The sequence below is a fragment of the Curcuma longa genome, chromosome 11 (genome assembly GCF_044706935.1).
Source record: "Curcuma longa cultivar G26 ecotype Majalengka, Jawa Barat chromosome 11, ITB_CL_G26_1.1, whole genome shotgun sequence".
NCBI classification, from domain to species: Eukaryota; Viridiplantae; Streptophyta; class Magnoliopsida; order Zingiberales; family Zingiberaceae; genus Curcuma; species Curcuma longa.
In genome coordinates this window covers 22,502,392-22,521,525 of record NC_133871.1, presented here as the reverse complement: position 1 = coordinate 22,521,525, position 19,134 = coordinate 22,502,392, and the positions used below count along the sequence as shown (strand labels likewise).

The window sequence follows — 19,134 nt, the reverse complement described above, 5'->3', positions numbered from 1 at the left end:
GGTTTCAGACCCAAGACCTTGGCAACAACTTCCAAGGCTAACTAAGTTAGTTGGTGCTGCCATAAAGTCAATATAATTGGCCCTCCAGAAAAATGGAACATACATCTTGATGTTTTTGTTGTTGTAATTATGCTGGGTTACCATGTATAGATGATATTAACCGCGAAGCATATTCAACACTTTGCACCGGTGGTTAATTCTCTTTATCTAATTATTTATTATTATTATTATTTTTTGTAGAGGTGGATGCAATGGATCTAAATTTAGAAGAGTCTTTTCCTGTTCATGCTGGAATTGCTCACACTCGTTGGGCTACTCATGGTGTGCCATCTCCAAGAAACAGTCATCCACAATCATCAGATACATGGAATGAGTTCTTGGTTGTTCATAATGGGATCATAACTAATTACGAGGTCTATTTAGCATATTTTTTTCCTAGAATTATGTTGTATTTCCTTTTTTGTTCCATTGCTTCTTTCTAGATCTCTGAACATCCTACTAAAGCAACTCACATCTTGTACATGTATTTTTTTTGTCCTATTAGCATTCTTCATGTTGGCTTTAATTAAATTAAGAAAATATGTATTAACTATTAAGTTGTTGATTGAGTAGAGATTTGGATGCTATGGCTTGGCTACATCTAATGCAAGTCTATAACTCTAGTGATATTGGCATATTATGATGACATGCTAGTTTAGTCCACTTAGTTGTGGGCTAACAAAGAGGTTTTATAAGATTAGATGAGTGTTCTCCTATTCACTATGACTTGAGCATTTGAGGTCAGTTAATGTGTCAGTTTTCTCATTTAAACTGGCCCTGACAATGTGTGAACCTAATCCTAGGCATGGCAAGTTGATAGAAAGTACCCGTGTGATAGTATAGCCACTATTAAGTCTTCCGCTATTGTTAGCCACTACTTTGAGTTGAATAATCATTATCTTTGCAAATTTTCGTTCATATATATTGTCACACATCAATTTGTATTTGTGTTATAATGTATTGTATGGCAATCATATGATTCCAACTAATATGGGTAGTCCTCATGGTTTGACCAGATGCACTTTTTTATTTATTCTGTTAAAGTGATCAAGATTAAGGATTTTTTGCAATTTTTTCCCAGTAAGTTGCAGGAACCATACTGTTGGTATGGAAGAAAAACACATGGTTTTTATACAAAAACCTCAATGCTTGATTATAAATCTTTAATGTGTTTCCTTTCAATGTTTCAGGTTTTAAAAGAAACGCTAGTTCGACATGGCTTCACCTTTGAGTCAGAAACTGATACAGAAGTTATTCCAAAGCTTGCAAAATTTGTATTTGATAAAGCTCGTGAGGAAGGTACACCTTAATCTCCTTAGTTGTCTCTGCAAATATGCTAGATGTCTGCAGCTCTATATACTACTGCATTTTGGTGAATGTGTAACACTAGAAAATAATATGTTTCTTGAAACATGCATCATTTGACTTTTAGTTTTTTGTTTAAATTTGATGTGAATTTTAATTTAGGATGATTGTTTTTGATACTTATTTTGATCATGATTGGTAATTGAGGGTCCCAGGTGAAATGAAAATTATGGAAATGTAATTGAGGGTCCCAGATGAAATGAAAATTATGGAAATGTAATAAGCTGTGTTAAGGTGATGTTTTGGGCATTTTTACTGTTATTATAAGCATTTTCTTTAGGTTTGTTCAACACGGTTTTCACAAATATCACTGCAACTTTAGTATTTGGCATAATGCAGTGAGTACAGCTAATTTAGATTGGATATTACATCTTAGTTCATGCAAATTTATACGAGTGATTTTAATTATCTTATCTGAATTTTTTTTGTCTTTAGTCCTTGTTTATTCCATGTTTTTTTGGCAAGTTACTTTAAAGGGCAATGGATGAGGTAAGTGTCTTTATAAGCATTTTGTTTTTTTTTTTTCACATTTGAGTTGGAAAAGAGGCACAATTAATCTCATTGTCGTTTTATTCAATCACTTAAATCTCAGTGCTTGATCCTACTTGTTTTTCATTCATGTTGATATTTAAATTGGTCTTTGACTTTTCTTTATTTCCTCCATGAGCCGTCTTATCTTGCTCATTAAATTCAATACAGAAAAATAGGGATGTGTTATTAATTAAAATCAGAAACAGAGTCCAAATATTTCAGTTTATTCATTAAATATATCTAATTATTATGATAGCTTGACAATGCAGTGTCATTCATAAATTGATAGCTAGACTCTTTGGTCCTCTGTGATGCTCTGACAGGACATCTTTCCCCATCGCATCTGTTATGGCATAGTAAAGTATGGGTTTCTAAAGATTCATGTTTGAACCACTGGTTTACATCATAAAGTTTTGCTACATTGTCAATAATGAGATTGTAGCAAGCCATTGTGATCAGAGGAACCTAGTCTTTAATATGATGCAATTTTTTGTAACCTCTTCATTGGTCTATTTTTTCCTCTAATCTTTTGATTAGCAAGTAATATGTTGCATTGCAATTGCCTTGGAGGATAGTTTTTTAATTTTGATGTGCATATATTATTTTTTAATTTTAGGTGTGGTATAGCAACAATAATAGCTTTTGATCATTGATCTTTTAAGGTGTGATGACCTTGACCTAGTTACTAGTATGATGTTGTAATGTAATTGAATGTGTTCTTTTTGATCTACAAGTTTACTTGATTTGTTCTGCTTTATGCTCTAGAGCACAGAGAGGTTATATTAATTCATCCTTGTAGATACAAAACAGAAGTGGCATCTAATGTTCATATTTATACATATTTAATTAATTTATGTTTCTTATATTGTCTTATTAATTGGAAGGGGAGCCTTGGTGTAACGGTAAAGTTGTTGCCATGTGACCTTGAGGTTACGGGTTCGAGTCATAGAAACAATCTCTTGCAAAATGCAAAGTAAGACTGCGTACAATAGATCCAATATGGTCCAACCATTCTCTAGGATCCCACACTAGTGGGGAGTTTCGTGCATCGGGTTACCCTTTATATTGTATCATTAATTGGATGGATATCACCAAATTTTAGTTAAATTTGCATTCTTTTCCATAGATGGTGAAGTGACAACAAGAGTTTTCAATCAAGGATTGGGTTCAGTGGATAACTAGATAATGAAGGATATGCACGTTCTATTCTATGTGATAGGCAATGATGGAAGCAGTATAATAGTAATCTCAAAATTTGATCTCTTTCTCACTAAATACACAATTGATGTTTGTATCAGAGCATCATACCTGCTACTGTGACTTTGAAACAACACTGCATTAAACCCTTAGTATATCTTAAACAAATATGTCAATTATTAGAGTTAATATTTAATGGGTTATTATGTTTTTTTTCAGCACAATAGATTTTGTCATTAGATATATATGTAGGAGTTCTATATATGGGTTTCTTCCATAAAATTAATGTCAATCATATTAACAAATTCCATTGAGAATCTTTCACATGTTTCTTCTGATGGCTTTGTTTCAGGTGAACAAACTGTCACATTTAGTCAAGTTGTTACAGAAGTCATGAGACAACTCGAAGGAGCATTTGCACTTATATTTAAAAGTGCACACTATCCAAATGAGTTGATTGCTTGCACGCGTGGTAGCACTTTGATCTTGGGTGTGAAAGTATGACTTCAGTGTTCTCTTTGCTCTTAAGTTGTGGTTTTATGAATTCAAGGATGACTTTATACCATATTCAATTCTGTTTATTGTTGTTTTGTATTGCTTTCAAGTTGATAAAGAATAAGGATGCAAGACAGTCACCAGTGCATTACACTAACAAGGAGAGAATGCATTCTTTGTATTTCTGATCGCATTCCTCTAGGAAGCTGCTGGTAGGAGTTTGTTAAAAGTTTATAGGCATGGTGTTAATCATCTTGACTTTAAGTTGACAATCTATGGGAAAGGTGAGTTGATCATTTATAAGTATTATATAAATACTCAATGTGCAAATGATGCTTAAAGAACACAGCATAAAGACCCAATGTGTTAATGATGCTTAAATAACTCACATCAGAATACAGGACCGGCAAATCTAGTGGATGCAGAGTTTGTTTTGGTGATGATGTCTCAAACCTGTATTAAATGAATTTGTTTGGATTGTATTAGATACTTGCCATATCATCATTCAAGAACTGGGTTCTTGAAGATTTGGACACAGAAGTTGTATATCTCTAGACTTTAGCTGCAGCCTAGGACAGAACCGGGGAGATCAAACATTTGTTGTTAGTATTTCTCAATACAAGCATTTGCCTCATTTCATGTTAATGACAACTTACAAAAAAAATACTCCATTGCTGTCACCTTCATACTATTTTATCGCTCTGTGCTTTTTCCCCGTATATTTTCCATTTTAGAACACAACCCTTCATGTTAATGGAAATGCATTTGTTTCAGGAATTGGCTGACGATAAAGTTAGAGGAAAGTTGTTTCACGATGTAAAAGATCTCACAAAAGATGAGAAGCCCAAAGAACTTTTTTTCTCTAGTGACTTGTGTGCCATTGTAGAACACACAAAAAATTACTTGGCTATTGAAGATAATGAGGTTGTACACATAAAGGTAATGCCTCCCATTTTCCTATTTGTTTGTTTTTATTCTTGTTTGACTTTAACTTTATAACTCTTTTGTATTTGCATTTTTAATGCTGTCTTGCTTGTTTTTAGCAATGCTTACACTTTCTTTCCAGTGAATTGGTTATCATCTTAAGTCTGATGTTTTTTTTTTCTTTTTTGCGAGTTCCTTAAATCATTTCTTATTGATGTTCTTGAACCATATAAATGTTACGTTTAAAGGAAATAAAACAGAAATTGCTTCCTTCAGTTTGAAGTGCTCTAATGTGGTTTAATCATGGGCTACATGATGTGGGTCTTCAACAAAATTAATCACACATCTCAATCTCTATTTTTGTGTATTTTCAAACAAATCATTCATGTATATTTCCATACATAGACACATAACACTCTTCCATCATGTTAAATGTGTCATCTGTTAAATTTAAATTAATATTGACATTCATGATAATAATATAAATCATTATTGGTCTTTATTTTTAACTAGGATGATGAGGTCAATGTATATCAACTGTTTTTAAGCTAAATATGTCAATTCAACCTAATGCATTTGAACTCTAGTTGTTGCTGAGTGCGTCTTGTAGATAGAAGAGTCATGAATGAAGAGTAATGATAATCGAGCAGAAAACTAAATAGACAATATTGTTCACAGTAATTACTAAATAGGCATATTGATATCTATAGTATGAGATAACATATTGAAGTGATATGTATGACAACTGAAAAGCAATTTCTAAAGGCATTCACAAACAACTGACAGCTAATAGATGCTTTTCCTTATGATCTGTAAAATGCTAGTTGAGAGCGAAGTTGTTTTTTTTCTTTGTCATAGCTTGAGGCGAGAAAAAGCTTCTGTAACATTCTTGAGAATCAATGCAAAAAAACCTGATAACAAAAAACAAAATAAGTGGGGAGAAACCATATCAAAATGTGACAGTTTATGGAGGTCGTGTACAGTTTTATTCACCTTGTTTTAAAAATGTAAATCCAAATAATAAGAGCAACAAATTGCTTAGCCCTAATCCTTATGAGTCAGTTAACATATCCAGATATTGAGCTTTAGAACTATCGTTGATTATTTTGAGCACAATCAATTTATGTTAAATTGAATTTCCTTTGAGCTTTGAAGAATAAGAAGATTACATAGAACCATATTTAAGATAAGCAAAACTGCTTAGGGAAATTCAACGAATCTCCAATGCCCGAGAGGTTTTTCAGCAGTGGGTAGGAGTAAGTAGGTATTGCAAGAGCCTCAAGGATAGGGAGCACGCTGTCTGAAAAACAAGGTGTAGGTCTAAATATTATATGGTGAATAATCTGTATCTAGTTATTGTTAGCTGAAACAAATGTATGTTGTACTTCAGTGAAAAACATCTACACTCTTTCTGACAGCTAAAATGCTCACATACAAACTATACCTAAAAGGCTATGTGCTAGGTTCCTGGTTTTGGGATCACATCTATGGGTGACAACTTGCTGGAGGACCCAAGAAGGGATCTTGGTTTGATAAAGAGGGTTGGGTTGACTGCAAACTTATGTTGAAGAGATAAAGAAGAGGATGTAGAAGAAGAAACAGATACAAAAAGAGGCAGTTGATGAAGAGGAAGTCAAATGAATTGTAGACACACATTCAATTTTAATTAACTGAATTGAAATTTCAATTGACATTGTTCCCATGCATATGTTCCCCCATAGCCACTTGACGTCACCCCTATCATGGAAGGGTGCTTGTTCTGTAGGATGGAAGAAGGGATTAAAAACTTCTCATTTCCACTTTGTTCCAGCATCTTCTAGCTTGTTATTTTCAATTGCTTCAGGATTTTTTTTTAAAGTTAGAAGGCACATTACAATTACAATCTAGCTCCTTTGTTTTTCATTCTGCCATCTGTGCTTAGGTAGGGTCTTTGACAAAGGGATGGTGTCCCAAGTCTTTACAAGTGGGACTACTGCTGCTACAACTGGGTTAATTCAATGTCTTGGTTAGGCTAAAGAATAGAAAAATCTTGCAAGGAGTCTTCCAAATGACCTTTGATATTGACAAACCACACTGTTTGATAAACTTTGGTCAGTTTCCCAAATTTAGAATCTTTCAGATGCCCCAAAGTAAAGGTTGTGATATCCCTTAAACTGATCACACATTAGCCTTGGTCGATCATTCACTAGCTTCATGAACTAGATCTAGGCGTTGCCCTGCAGGTTGAAGGAGGTGATGCTCACTTGATTAACTCTTTTGGATATGCTACTTGTTTGAAGATGCATAGATTCAATGACCAATGTGAAAATACCAAGTATTAGCATCAAAAGAAAAAGACAATAGTGTATGTAATGCCATGAAGAATAAAATAAGAATTGCAGTGAGAACATCAGTAAGAGAGATGTTCATGCGAAGCAATATGGTTTATGTTTGCTTTATGTGAAGAGAATGATTGTTTTCATGATGGTATCTTTTTTTTTTTTTTTTTTTGCAGTGAACAAAAGGTGCATATAACCAATATCAAAAACAAAATTGTAGTTTGTTTTTTCTTTGCTAACTCAGTGGCAGGTTAAGATTTGTGTGACTGGTGTCATGGAGATATAGAATATTGTTTTTAGTTTTTATTTTTGTGTTATATCATTAACCACACGTATGCTTGGCTATACAACATCTACTACGTGATACCTTGTACTCTTCCATTTCAAAACTGAGAGCAGTAAATTCATTTGAGTTGATGATAGTGTGTATGCTATAATGTTATTTGAATTAGTGGAGTAATTGTACTGATGTTTTTTTGTTACAGGATGGTTGTGTATCAATACTGAAGTTTGATTATGGAAGAGAGAAGCCTGCATCTGTACAACGAGCATTATCTGTGCTTGAGATGGAAGTTGAGCAAATAAAGAAAGGAAATTATGATCACTTCATGCAGAAAGAAATATATGAGCAACCACATTCTTTAACTACTACAATGAGGGGAAGACTTAAAGATAATAGTGTTGTTTTGGGTGGACTGAAGGAACATCTGAAAACAATCAGACACAGCAGAAGGATCATCTTCATTGGTTGCGGTACAAGTTATAATGCAGCTTTAGCTGCAAGATCGTTATTTGAAGAATTGTCTGGTAAATCTTGGTTTTCATTGTTTTTGACTACAAGGTAAATAGTCATTGTCTTTTTGATTGGAATATCCTTTTCAAAGGTATCCCTGTTACCATGGAGCTGGCAAGTGATTTACAGGACAGACAAGGCCCAATATATAGGGAAGATACAGCAGTATTTGTCAGTCAGTCTGGGGAAACTGCTGATACCCTCCTAGCTCTTGAATATGCATTGGCAAATGGGGCATTATGTGTCGGTGTAACAAATACTGTTGGTAGTACAATAGCTAGAAAAACACATTGCGGTATTCATATCAATGCAGGATGTGAGATTGGTGTTGCTAGTACAAAGGTGTGAGTGAGCAATTTTATTTTCCTTGACCAATGTGGCATATTTTGTGTTCTTGATGTTTTCTTTCTGTCAGGCATACACAAGTCAGATAGTTGCCATGGCTATGATGGCACTGGCTATTGGAGCTGACAGGATATCAACTCAAGCAAGAAGACAATCTATAGTAGATGATCTTTCAAACCTACCAAGTATGTTCTATCCTGCATGGCATTCTGTACAGGATTATGGAAGATGTTCAGAAGACTACTCACCTTTTCTTTTCTCGTCTTCTCGCAGACAAAGTTTCAGAGGTTCTGAAACTTGATGGTGAAATGAGGGATCTTGCCGAGTCTCTGATAGATACACAGTCTCTCCTTGTGTTTGGAAGAGGATACAACTATGCGACTGCTTTGGAGGGTGCTTTAAAAGTGAAAGAAGTTGCACTCATGCATAGTGAGGGCATGCTTGCTGGTGAAATGAAACATGGTCCACTGGCTTTAGTGGATGAAACACTTCCCATCATTGTCATTGCCACACGAGATGCTTGCTTCAGGTTTGTATGTTTGCCATTTTTTGTTATAATGCTTAGAAAAGGCCTATTTCCTAATTGGTCTGTTACTTGCTATCAGTAAGCAACAGTCAGTAATTCAACAACTTCATGCACGTAAAGGGCGTCTGATAATTATGTGCTCAGAGGGAGATGCATCGTCTGTAAGACCTGTGGAATCTTGCAAAGTCATTGAAGTACCTCGAGTTGCTGACTGCTTACAACCAGTTATTAACATAATTCCATTGCAGGTAATAAGTCCATAGCTTATAACTCTTAACTTGTTTCCTTTTGATCTGAATCATTTACTGCTAGTAATATAAATTACCATTGCTTTAGTTAGGTCCATTTCTTTACATTTGATTTTGCGATGCTGGATGGAGATTTTTTTGCTAATGAAACAAGAATTAAAGTTAAATTAGCACTAGTGATTGACCATTAATGTGGAAACAAGATGATACACTGTTCCTTTTGATGGGGATTTAGAAACGTTGAACATTTTGCTGGGTTTTGATATTATTATGCTTGCATTAGAAGATGATATGCTATCCAATCGCATCAAGTGATACTACTGTCTTTATCCATATTGTATAAACATGTTCTTACAATTTCATGTTTCAGTTGCTAGCATACCATCTAACAGTGCTGCGAGGCTTCGATGTTGACCAGCCAAGGAATCTCGCCAAAAGCGTAACGACTCAATGAACAATGAATGGAGGATAATTTTATCTCTGATTTTTCTTTTCTCGGACACTATCGCAGAGTCATTTTTACATAGAGATGTTTGTTCTTCGGTTTACTTGTATATTTCTACGCTAGATTAATTAGTTACCATCATCGTCTTCAGTGTTCTGGGTCTGGCTATGTTCATAAAAGATGTTTAATTCTTGAAGTTAGTTTTCCTGTTGAAATCAATTGGGCTAATTTTCCCTCAAGTTGTCCCAACAAGACAAAGGTAAGGTTCTCATAAATGCTGGTGCCAATGCGCATGAAATTGCTCACCTCATGACTTGGGGAGCCGTGGCGATGAGTAGCAGAGACGCATCGCATCATGTCGACTCAAACAAGCCTAACACTTAATTTCCTCATCCATCCAAGCAATGTGTAAACTCTGGCTGCGTGCCAGCATCCACATCAACCAGAAAGGAAATCCAATGGCAGGCAACCGACAACATCACCACGTGCCTGCATGGCATGGCTCCATTGAAAACAGCAGGGATCAATCAAATTGACCGGTGCCTGCATTGTCCTCAAAATCACTCCCAACTCGATAGCTTCTTCACTGCTATACATTCAAGGCGGCGGCGGCGGCGTCGGCAGCCATTAATCGGTATGGTGATGATGGATGGCTCACTAACAGGAAGGGATAGTGTCTGGCATGGCAAGTGGTCGTACTAATGTCCGAAAGAGATAAGAATTTGAAGGGAAGGCATCTGTTTAAAATATAGAGATTTTTGTTGTGACCGTTGAAGATTCAGAGAGATGACGCATGAACTTTGACTCCTTGTTTGGCCACTTTATTTATTTATTTAAACTACTACATTGATAAAACGTAGTTACTTACATGTCTTTATTATTGCAGTTTAAAGATTAAATTGGTGTATTAGAACTAAAGTTTAACTATGGAGAGGAGTTGAACAATATGGTAGAAGCATGCTAAAAGGTAAATCATTTTCTGAATAGTTTTATACAAAAGCTACACATTCTAAATTACATGACGATGCATACAGAGAGACCTTAGATCAGAAGATCAATCTCCCCATATGGATAACCGACTTCTTCAACTAGGTCCGCACTCTGAGCTTTCTGACCTCCCTCCTTTTATGCTCTGAGACCCTTAAGCTCTATCTCGAGCTCGATCTCTTAGGCTCCCTACTTGACTCACGGTTCAATTATGGTGACTTTGGCATTATGGGCCCGATGGTGTCCTTCTTCACTCTCTCGGCTCCTCCTCTCTCTGATGCCCTTTGAGTTGAAGCTATGACCGTCTCCTAGTTGGCCAAGATCCGGTCACCTATAAAGTAAAGTCCATTCGTGTGGGTTGGCGTTGGCGGCATGACTCCTCCGACGATCAAATCAATACTAAGTCGAGAAAGGGGGCTCGCAGAATATGAGAGAGAATGTGAGTGTGTGATGAAGAAGAGTTATCTTCACATGTGAGAAGAAAAACATATCTTCATTTACCTTCACAGAGATGCGAGAGAGAGTCGAAAAAGAGGTCACTGTTGAACCGTATGTTTGAAAATCTTCACGTAAGATGACATGTGTCCGTCAGTTATCCATCTAAGGGGCGGTTAGGGCACCATGAGCGACAGTCGCTGAACCGTACTTCTGACAGAGTCAAGCTATTGGCCCAGTGTCGCCTTGTGTGCAAGTTGCTTTGCTAGGGTGGGTGTTTGCTAGTCGAACGTCGAGTGCTTAGGAGTGCAGGGCCAGAGCATCTGTCTTGAGTCCGAATGAGACGTTGCTCGTCGAACACCGAGTGCTCAAGAGTGCAAACCCCAAGTGTCTTTTCCAAGTCTGAATGGGAGGTTGTTGGTCAAACATGGAGTGCTCAGGAGCATAGGCTCCGAGCATCTGTCAGTGTCCAGTGGGACGTTGCTGGTTGAACACCGAATGTTTGAGAGCGCAGACCCCGAGTGTGTGTCTCAGGTCCAAGTGGGCCGTCATTGGTCGAACGTCGAGTGTTCAGGAGTACAGGGCCCGAGCATCTAGAGTGGGGCATTATTGGTCAAACACTGTGTGTTTGGGAACACATGCCCCGAGTGTCTATCTTGGATTCAAGTGGGATGTTGTTGGTTGAACACCAATGCTCTTGATGCAGACTCTGAGCGTCTATCTCAGGTCCGAGTGAGACGTCACTAGACGAAGACTGAGTACTCAAGGAAGGAAATTGACTGGTCAAAAATGCTCGAAACATGAGACTAGATGCTCGATAATAATAACCCCAAATACCATCAGGACCTATACTAGATATGGCTTCCTACTATTCACATTTCCACAACTCAAGATCTACAAGGCCTAACAACCTCAAGCTTTTAGGGTTTGGATATCAAACACATTCTATTCCTAATTTAATTCTATTTTCCTATAGCATCATAATGACTTAAAGATTCTAACAAAAGGTGAAATTCGTCATCTTAGCAATTGTATATACGGTTGACTCCATGACTAAATATAAAAAAGTAAATTGAAAAACTAATTGACCACTATAGGAAGGGTATTTTTCTTGATTTTGTCGAGATTCGATCATTATCCATTGTAACAATATCTATTATACAGTAACTAATTCAACCCTTGCTTTCCTACCGTAATGATTTAAACATGAGAGAAGATCCCATTGTCAGATGATTCTGACCTTAAAAGAGAAGTTCTATCATTTTGGCATGAACTACTTGTCTATTGTTCTTTCTTAGTAGGTCATTGACAACAAAACAAACTAAGAGAATAATAATAAAAATTTTACAAATTAATGAACTGAAGTAGAAGTTAAGAGAGAGAATAGAAATAAATTAAAAGAGGGAGGAAATGAAGTCTTCTTTTTCTAGTTCAAGGAAAAGAAGTCTATTTCTTTCCTCATTCTCTAGCTCCAAATAAATAACATTCATTAAATCCATCTTCCTTTAAACCTTTCCTAATTTTTCTATCTCCCTTAATCATCTGCATTTATCGTTTAATTTTATGAAAAAACTAGTTTAATTGAATAGAAACTACCAAACTCTTCTTTTTATAGGACCTTTCTGCTGTGAAATTAGGAAAGACATGGGGGTTTTTAGAAGAAAGGCCCTTTTATTTTTTTTAGAAGGGTTATTTTGGGAAAATCGTGTCGCTTCCCTTTTCCGGACGGAGCTTATATGACAATTCGCCCCTTCGATGCTGCCCCTGCTCTGCCTCCGCTGCCTTCTCGTCGCTTGTTCCTCCGATTTCCCTCTTCCTTGATCTCATATCACTATTCCGGCGGATTAGGTCAATTTCCTGCCCGAATTTTACCTTCCAAGTGAGTACTTCTCTCTCTCTCTCTCTCTCTCTGTGCACCAATTTGTCTGAGCGTTCTGGCTAGCGCCGTTTGTTCTTTGTTTCTGGAGTTGGTTTCTGTTGGTTAGTTCGACCTCTGTCGTGTTTGTTACTCGAGTTGCTTTCTGACGAGCTCTTTGTCAGTTTCGGGTCTGAAATTCTAGCTCTGTTTTGTTTTAGCGTTTTTATTTTTTTGCTTCTCTTCAATTTTCCCCTAGAAAGGTTCTTTCTTGCTTAAATTTGAGGATTTCGATGGGATTTGAGTTTAAATTTTTCGGATCAGTGTTCATCCGTTTTCTTTCTCGATTTGCGTTCTTCTTGCGGTTTGTTTACTGATCATTTTTAGGGAACTTTGTCCTGTGCTAGATGTTATTGTTCTTTAATTCGTTTCTTTTGTGTTGAAGATGACTTCTTATGGCTAGCGGCACCAGTATTTGTTGCTCTGAACCTAAGATTGATTGTTTTTCTTTTCGGTTCTCAATTGTTCGCTAGTTCTAGGTTTCTTTCTGATTCATCCTGAAATTCAATTTAGGCCTTGTAATGATAATTATTTTTACCATCGGGCCTTCCTTTTGGCTGTGTTTACTTGGAATTGAATTTTGGTTGCTTGGATGGGATTCTAGACTTATGTATTAATGTTTCATATATTTTGCAAAAAGTAAAAAATAATTCTTTTCTTTACAAAGCTAATTAGATCTGCTAATTGACCTTGCATCTACTCCCTTTCTGTTTGCTTGTTGATCAATTTAAAATTTCTCTTATGTTATTTTAGATAATTTTTAGATGTATTAAAAGTGGAATCTTATTTTTTGCTCATGATTCTGCTCATTTTCTTTGTAGATTTATTGCTTCAGCCTTCCGTTTCTTCAATTTGCATACACAGTTTAAGTGATTTAGCTCCTACTCATTTACTGTTCACCCTTTCATTGACGAAAATATTCAAACATCCATGACTACTTCTGTATTTAGGTTACAGAAAATGAATCAGATGCAAAATGAGAGTGAGGAAACAAGGATTCAAGAGAACCCAATTGATTCACCATCTATCGAAGAAGGCAGCAGCTTGAGTTCACTAAGTGGAGGAAATCGTGTTCTGAAAAAGGGACCTTGGACAGTTTCAGAGGATGCAATTTTGTTGAATTATGTTAAAAAACATGGGGAAGGAAATTGGAATGCTGTTCAGAAGCACACAGGTCTCTCTCGATGTGGCAAAAGTTGTCGTCTACGGTGGGCTAATCATCTCAGGCCAAATTTAAAGAAAGGTTCCTTTACACCAGAGGAGGAACAATTGATAATTGAACTCCATGCTAAAATGGGAAACAAATGGGCTCGTATGGCTGCACTTGTAAGTCTTCAGATTCTTTCTGATATAACAAATTTCTCGTTTTTGTGTCTTATTAAGCTATTAGTTTATTGCCATCATTTTTTGTTTTTGTGTCTTCTGATATTCTCAGGATAATTTTTTTGACATACCTTTTGATTAATGGGAATTTTTTCTCAAGTACAGCAGCACTAGAAGTTAATAAAGTGGTGATGTAGACAGGAGAATTTATTAGGATTTCATTTTATGCAAACTTATGCTGTTCCTTTTTGTATTCTGTATTATTTTTCAATTTCCATGGTATTTGCATTTAGATGAACCTTCATTGAGCTTTATCATATGTACCTGTCCATTTGTTAAGATTAGTTTATGTTTTACTGAATCTCTAGATCATTCTTTCTTTATTTGTAATTTTATATATATATATTTTTTATTTTTCAAAGTTCACATATCATTCCAGTTCAAGTTTGAGACTAAAGTGACCAAAGTAACAAGATTATCTCCTTCAAGTTCTGTGAATTTGATTTTTTTAGTGTGCTCTCCCTCCTAATTTCTCCTTTTGATAAATTTCCTCCTTTTTCTCATTGTTCTACTGTGCCTCGATATAAGTAGGTGATATCTTGGTTGATTCATTCTTCTCCAACACAATTCTAACCATTTCTACCAAATAGGTGACTCTAGTCAAAGGGTTTTAACTGGTTGTTTTATTCGAGAAAAACAATTATCGAGCTTTGTTGATCCCAATTCAACATTTTGATCAGGATTTGTTGATTTTGACAACGATGATATGGATGACATAATTGCAAGACACAATCTAATAGCATTGACAGCTCCATCATCTCAATCGCCTAGGAAATTCTCTAATAAATAATATCTCTATGCTAAGAAGAGTACCAATATGGAACTTGTTGTGCTGGTATGATTGACATCCTTAATTGCCATAAAGAGAAATTAGATCTACCATCGAGATATCAGATAAAAAGCCTCATGATGTTCTTTGAATACCTGCTAATTCTGAGAACAAGCATATGTCTCTTATGTTGATCTGTCCATCCATTACAAAGTTCTAGTTGCATCACTCCTTAAATGTGGTAATTTGCAATCTCTTATAACTCGTTGAGGCAGATGAACTGCGATCCTGCATGTTTACATTAAGGTTGTTGAAGTACCACTAGTTGAGATCAACAATTGTCAGCATATTTTTAGTAGGTTTAACCTTGAATGTTATATGCCCTTATTTGCTGCTTTGAAATTTTAGTTGTCCTGTGTAGATCAAAATTAGTGAACCTAGAATGCAAAATGAATCTACACGACAATATTTCTCTTGTAGTAGAAATAATACACCAAACACCTTGTTTGCAATTGAGAATAACCTCAAATGTTATATGCCCTTATTTGCTACTTTGAAATTTTAGTCGTCCTTTGTGCATCAAAATTGATGAATATAGAATGCGAAATGAATCTACATGACAATATTTCTCTTGTAGTAGTGATGTAGGAATAATAGAAGCAATTTTAATTTTTTTATATTTTGCCGAGTTAGGGTTTAGAGGTATTTTTGTCTTTTATAGGGGTTAGCATTTGAGTCTATTTAAAAACTTGTTTAATTATTTTTGGGATAGTTTTTAATCAATAAGAATTTACAGCCTCACCGTTTCTTCCTAAACGTCGAGTTTGATTGCCTATCTCCTGGCATTCTATAGAATCAATAGGGTTTAGAAGATCGCTTCCGGTATTCGTGCGTGAATCAATGGAATCAATAGTTATCCGCTGCGTCAGTTGGTATCAGAGCCAAGTTGATCTTGTGGAATCATGCCTCCAAGAATACAACGCATCGACTACGCTTTTGATCGTGATATGGAGCAACGGTTTCGAGAGATAATTTACGAATGGTGTAACCTGTTTGTGGATCAAGTAACAGAGAGGATGATAGCGTTATTGGGGAATCGGAATAGTGGAAGTTCAGTCCAATGCAAAAACAATCACCGAATAAATTCAGATGAGGGAGAGAACGTTATTGGGGAATCACCGTTTCTTCCCAAATGTCGAGTTTGGTTGTTTGTCTCCTGACATTCTACAGAATCAATAGGGTTTAGAACATCGCTTCCAGTATTTGTGCGTGAATCAACGGAACCGATAGTTATCCGCTGCGTGAAGTAGAAATAATACACCAAACACATTGTTTGCAATTGAGAATATGCTCTTTGATAAACACAAATGATAGAGGAACCAATGCAAGAGTAATTAAACATAGTTCAACCTAATCCTACATCCACTCAGAAAAACCAAGCTATCTTAATAAAGGTCATCCCACATTGTGTACAATAATAAAACTCTCAATCCTCGCTAGACTATGTAGCATCAACACGTTAGGTTTGCCTACATCTAGTTTAAAAATTATGATTACATGTTATATATTAAATTGCTTTAGGTTATGATATTCATGCAATATTTTCTCTTCTGGTTTCCATTAATTAATCCTTCTCGTTCTTGATTAACTTGAAACCATCCTAAACTTTGGACTTTCATATAGTCAGACTTTTGTGGCTTGAAGGATTTTCTATACTCAAACTTGTGACTTTCTTTTGTAATAAAATCCTGTTCTCCAGACTTCTTTCTCCATCTTACTTTTTGGAACCCCTTGCATTATTATAAAATCCTCCATTTACCTTTAACATCTTTCAATGGAATGTTTTAACTATAGTTAATGATTCACAATCTCTAATTAGTTAATTTGCCAGTGAAAGTTAGTTACCAGAACCCTTGGCTGCAATTATCAGGAAGAGGAAGTGCTGAGGCATCAGATGGGTTTTTAACTTTTCTCTTCCTTTCTTCTGAGTGGTGTCGACAGGTTTGAAAGTTGGTTAGCTAATGACTTATCTAATAACCTTGAGCTATTAGAACAGGGACCAACATATATACTCCCCATTCATGGGTGGCTGGGCATACTTGATTCAACTAGCTCAAATCTTGCTTATCAACCAATGAGATAATATTTGTCATTTGAACCTGGGGCCTCTTGCTCTAATATGGTTAAAGAGAATTGACAAGAAATTGGCGTTAAAGAATTGTATATGTCACTGCTGTTCTCCTGGACACTTGCATGCTTTATAGATTTATGATTTTTTGGATCTCTGTTAGCTGTATATGTTAATTTTGCTTACAGTTTCCTCATTGAGATATAGTCTTTTTAAAAACATGTAGTTCATTTTAATTCTTTTCAGATGCCTGGCCGAACTGATAATGAAATAAAAAACTACTGGAATACAAGAATAAAAAGACGCCAACGTGCTGGTTTGCCTCTATACCCCCCTAATATATGCTATCCAGTTTCTGAGGAAAACCAGCAATACAAGAATTCCAGTGAATATATGTTAAGTGACAAACAGGCCAATGATCACTTTCAAGGAAGCAATTTTGAAATTCCTGATACTGTACTGAACAACTTCAATGCTACCCATGGGTCTCTATATAGTGCTTCACCTTTCTCAGATATAAATGTTAATAGCTTACTCAGTCAGAGTTTTGAACCCCAGAACAATACCTTCGGGAATTCAACATTGAGTTATATGAAGCACTCTGAAAAGCTATACCCTGCTATCCCTGGTGGTATCTCTGATGGGCATTCTACTTTTGCATATATGGTCCTAGAGCCTACGGGAAAACAACTGACTTCTATATTAGGTTATCCCTGTGATCCTGATCCCAGAAAGAAGAACCTACAACATTTTGGAGGAGCAATCCCTGGTAGCAATGCCCTTCTAAATGGTGTATTTTCTGCTCCTGGTCCTATTCTTGGGACTTTGGATTTGGAGCTCCCTTCATTCCAATGTGTAGAAACTGAGGACAGTTACTGGCCTTTATGTTCATCCACTCTAGAAGCAACTGATGCTTTGGGTAACTCTCCATCAGAAACTATTTCATTGCAATCTGACTGTGTTTCACCAAGGCGAAGTGGTCTACTGGAAGCATTGGTACATGAAGCGCAAACAATAAGTAACACAAAGAAAGAACCATCCATCATAATGAACAATGTGGATGCATTAGATCTAGAGTCAGAAAGTGTCAATGAGACAAAGTTGGAAAGCCAAAGTAACCCCCCTATTTCTTCTTTGAGTCGATCTGCTGGTGTCTTCAGTTCAAGCACCTCTCTGATCAGCAACGGTTCTGTAGATGAGTTTCCACATTCTAACGTTCTTTCAAGTAATTGTACTTCATACCTGCATTGTTTTTCTTCCTTGTCATTGTTTACAAGTGCATGGGAATTGCTTTGCTTTCTGTTTAGTTTCTTTGACTGAGGCCATTTGACAGTTAACTATTAGATGATTTCTGCAGGTTCGGACAACATGATGGCAACTGAAATTTTTTCTAGTCATAAAGTTCGGGAGAGAGGCACTTCATTGTCTGTAGATTTCTCGAGGCCAGGTTCTCTACTCGGTTCAGTTTGGCTTGAATATGATTCTTGTCATGTCAAAGAGTACTCTGTCCTGAATGACTCCCTTGCAACATTGTTGTTAGGCCGCCAAGATTTGTGCAGCAGCTACAAAACTGTACCTGTTGGAACACCTTCTCTATCCCAGGGAGTTGGACTCGATGCGTACCAGTGAAATAAAATGCCTCATCCATGTCAAATGCCTTGATTTCTTTGAGGTGTTACTATGAGATGGCGTTTGGTTTATTTCCGAGAGAAATACATTGCTTCTGTTCCATTTTATTGTGTTCCTATTTGGGTTTTAGTTCTGATGGAAGCCAGTGTCCTAAATGACAGGATTAAAAACAGTTTGTGTTGATGTGCATTTTAATGTCTACAACAAATCATAAGACCTGCTATATGAGTCTTATTTTGTCATGTAAGACCATATCAATAATAATTTGTAGCTGGAGTGGAAAATATACAATTAAGTTTCTAATTTTGTTCGAGTATAAAGTGATCTCGGCAATGGTGTGATTACATCTTTGAACCTCTGTTTATAAACATTGTATTGTATGTTTTCTTGAACATTTGTGAACTTACTGTGCTTGGTGTAGGTATTAGTATTATGTTTTCTCCTTGAAACACACCTTGTGGCAGTGATCTCGAAGCAACAATATCCTTCTGCGTCGTGATTAATTGTAGGGCCGATTTACGTGTCACAGATGGTCGTGGAGCCGCTAAGGTGGCGGATTCTACTTTTTATAAAAAAAGTGAGAATATTTAGATTTATTTAAAATAATAATAAAAAATAGGAAAGATTGAAAAAAAATTGAGTAAAAAATAGGAAAGATGGTC

General features: G+C 36.2%; 2 protein-coding genes across 5 annotated transcripts; both read left to right on the top strand.

Annotated features, from left to right (window-relative positions):
• The first annotated feature begins 244 nt into the window (after positions 1-244).
• Positions 245-9,445, top strand: LOC141840380 (glutamine--fructose-6-phosphate aminotransferase [isomerizing] 1-like). Of its 3 annotated transcripts, none has more exons than XM_074728354.1 (10): positions 245-413; positions 1,230-1,338; positions 3,485-3,630; positions 4,402-4,566; positions 7,355-7,622; positions 7,754-8,004; positions 8,078-8,192; positions 8,281-8,536; positions 8,613-8,781; positions 9,152-9,445. In XM_074728354.1, exons 1-10 carry the CDS (start codon positions 252-254, stop codon positions 9,233-9,235), a joined length of 1,725 nt encoding a protein of 574 aa, XP_074584455.1. In that variant the 5' UTR covers positions 245-251; the 3' UTR covers positions 9,236-9,445. The 3 variants fall into 3 exon arrangements, with proteins under 3 accessions (XP_074584455.1, XP_074584454.1, XP_074584456.1); XM_074728353.1 differs by having other exon boundaries at positions 7,355-7,676; XM_074728355.1 differs by lacking the exon at positions 245-413 and adding an exon at positions 968-1,144 and having other exon boundaries at positions 7,355-7,676.
• A 2,994-nt stretch (positions 9,446-12,439) lies between these two features.
• Positions 12,440-18,780, top strand: LOC141840474 (transcription factor GAMYB-like). 2 transcript variants are annotated; one of them, XM_074728468.1, is made up of 5 exons: positions 12,440-12,527; positions 13,514-13,889; positions 17,090-18,068; positions 18,201-18,290; positions 18,384-18,780. In XM_074728468.1, exons 2-5 carry the CDS (start codon positions 13,524-13,526, stop codon positions 18,470-18,472), a joined length of 1,524 nt encoding a protein of 507 aa, XP_074584569.1. In that variant the 5' UTR covers positions 12,440-12,527; positions 13,514-13,523; the 3' UTR covers positions 18,473-18,780. The 2 variants fall into 2 exon arrangements, with proteins under 2 accessions (XP_074584569.1, XP_074584568.1); XM_074728467.1 differs by having other exon boundaries at positions 18,201-18,780.
• Positions 18,781-19,134: the final 354 nt, after the last annotated feature.

What these genes read in the sequence shown, in the direction of transcription:
- LOC141840380 (XM_074728353.1), top strand. Translation starts at nt 252, where the DNA reads ATGGATCTAAATTTAGAAGAGTCTTTTCCTGTTCATGCTGGAATTGCT. An exon ending in TGATCTTTCAAACCTACCAA is followed by an intron (nt 8,193 to 8,280) that starts GTATGTTCTATC and finishes GTCTTCTCGCAG; the next exon opens with ACAAAGTTTCAGAGGTTCTG. An exon ending in ACACGAGATGCTTGCTTCAG is followed by an intron (nt 8,537 to 8,612) that starts GTTTGTATGTTT and finishes ACTTGCTATCAG; the next exon opens with TAAGCAACAGTCAGTAATTC.
- LOC141840474 (XM_074728467.1), top strand. Translation starts at nt 13,524, where the DNA reads ATGAATCAGATGCAAAATGAGAGTGAGGAAACAAGGATTCAAGAGAAC. An exon ending in GGGCTCGTATGGCTGCACTT is followed by an intron (nt 13,890 to 17,089) that starts GTAAGTCTTCAG and finishes AATTCTTTTCAG; the next exon opens with ATGCCTGGCCGAACTGATAA. An exon ending in ACATTCTAACGTTCTTTCAA is followed by an intron (nt 18,069 to 18,200) that starts GTAATTGTACTT and finishes TGATTTCTGCAG; the next exon opens with GTTCGGACAACATGATGGCA.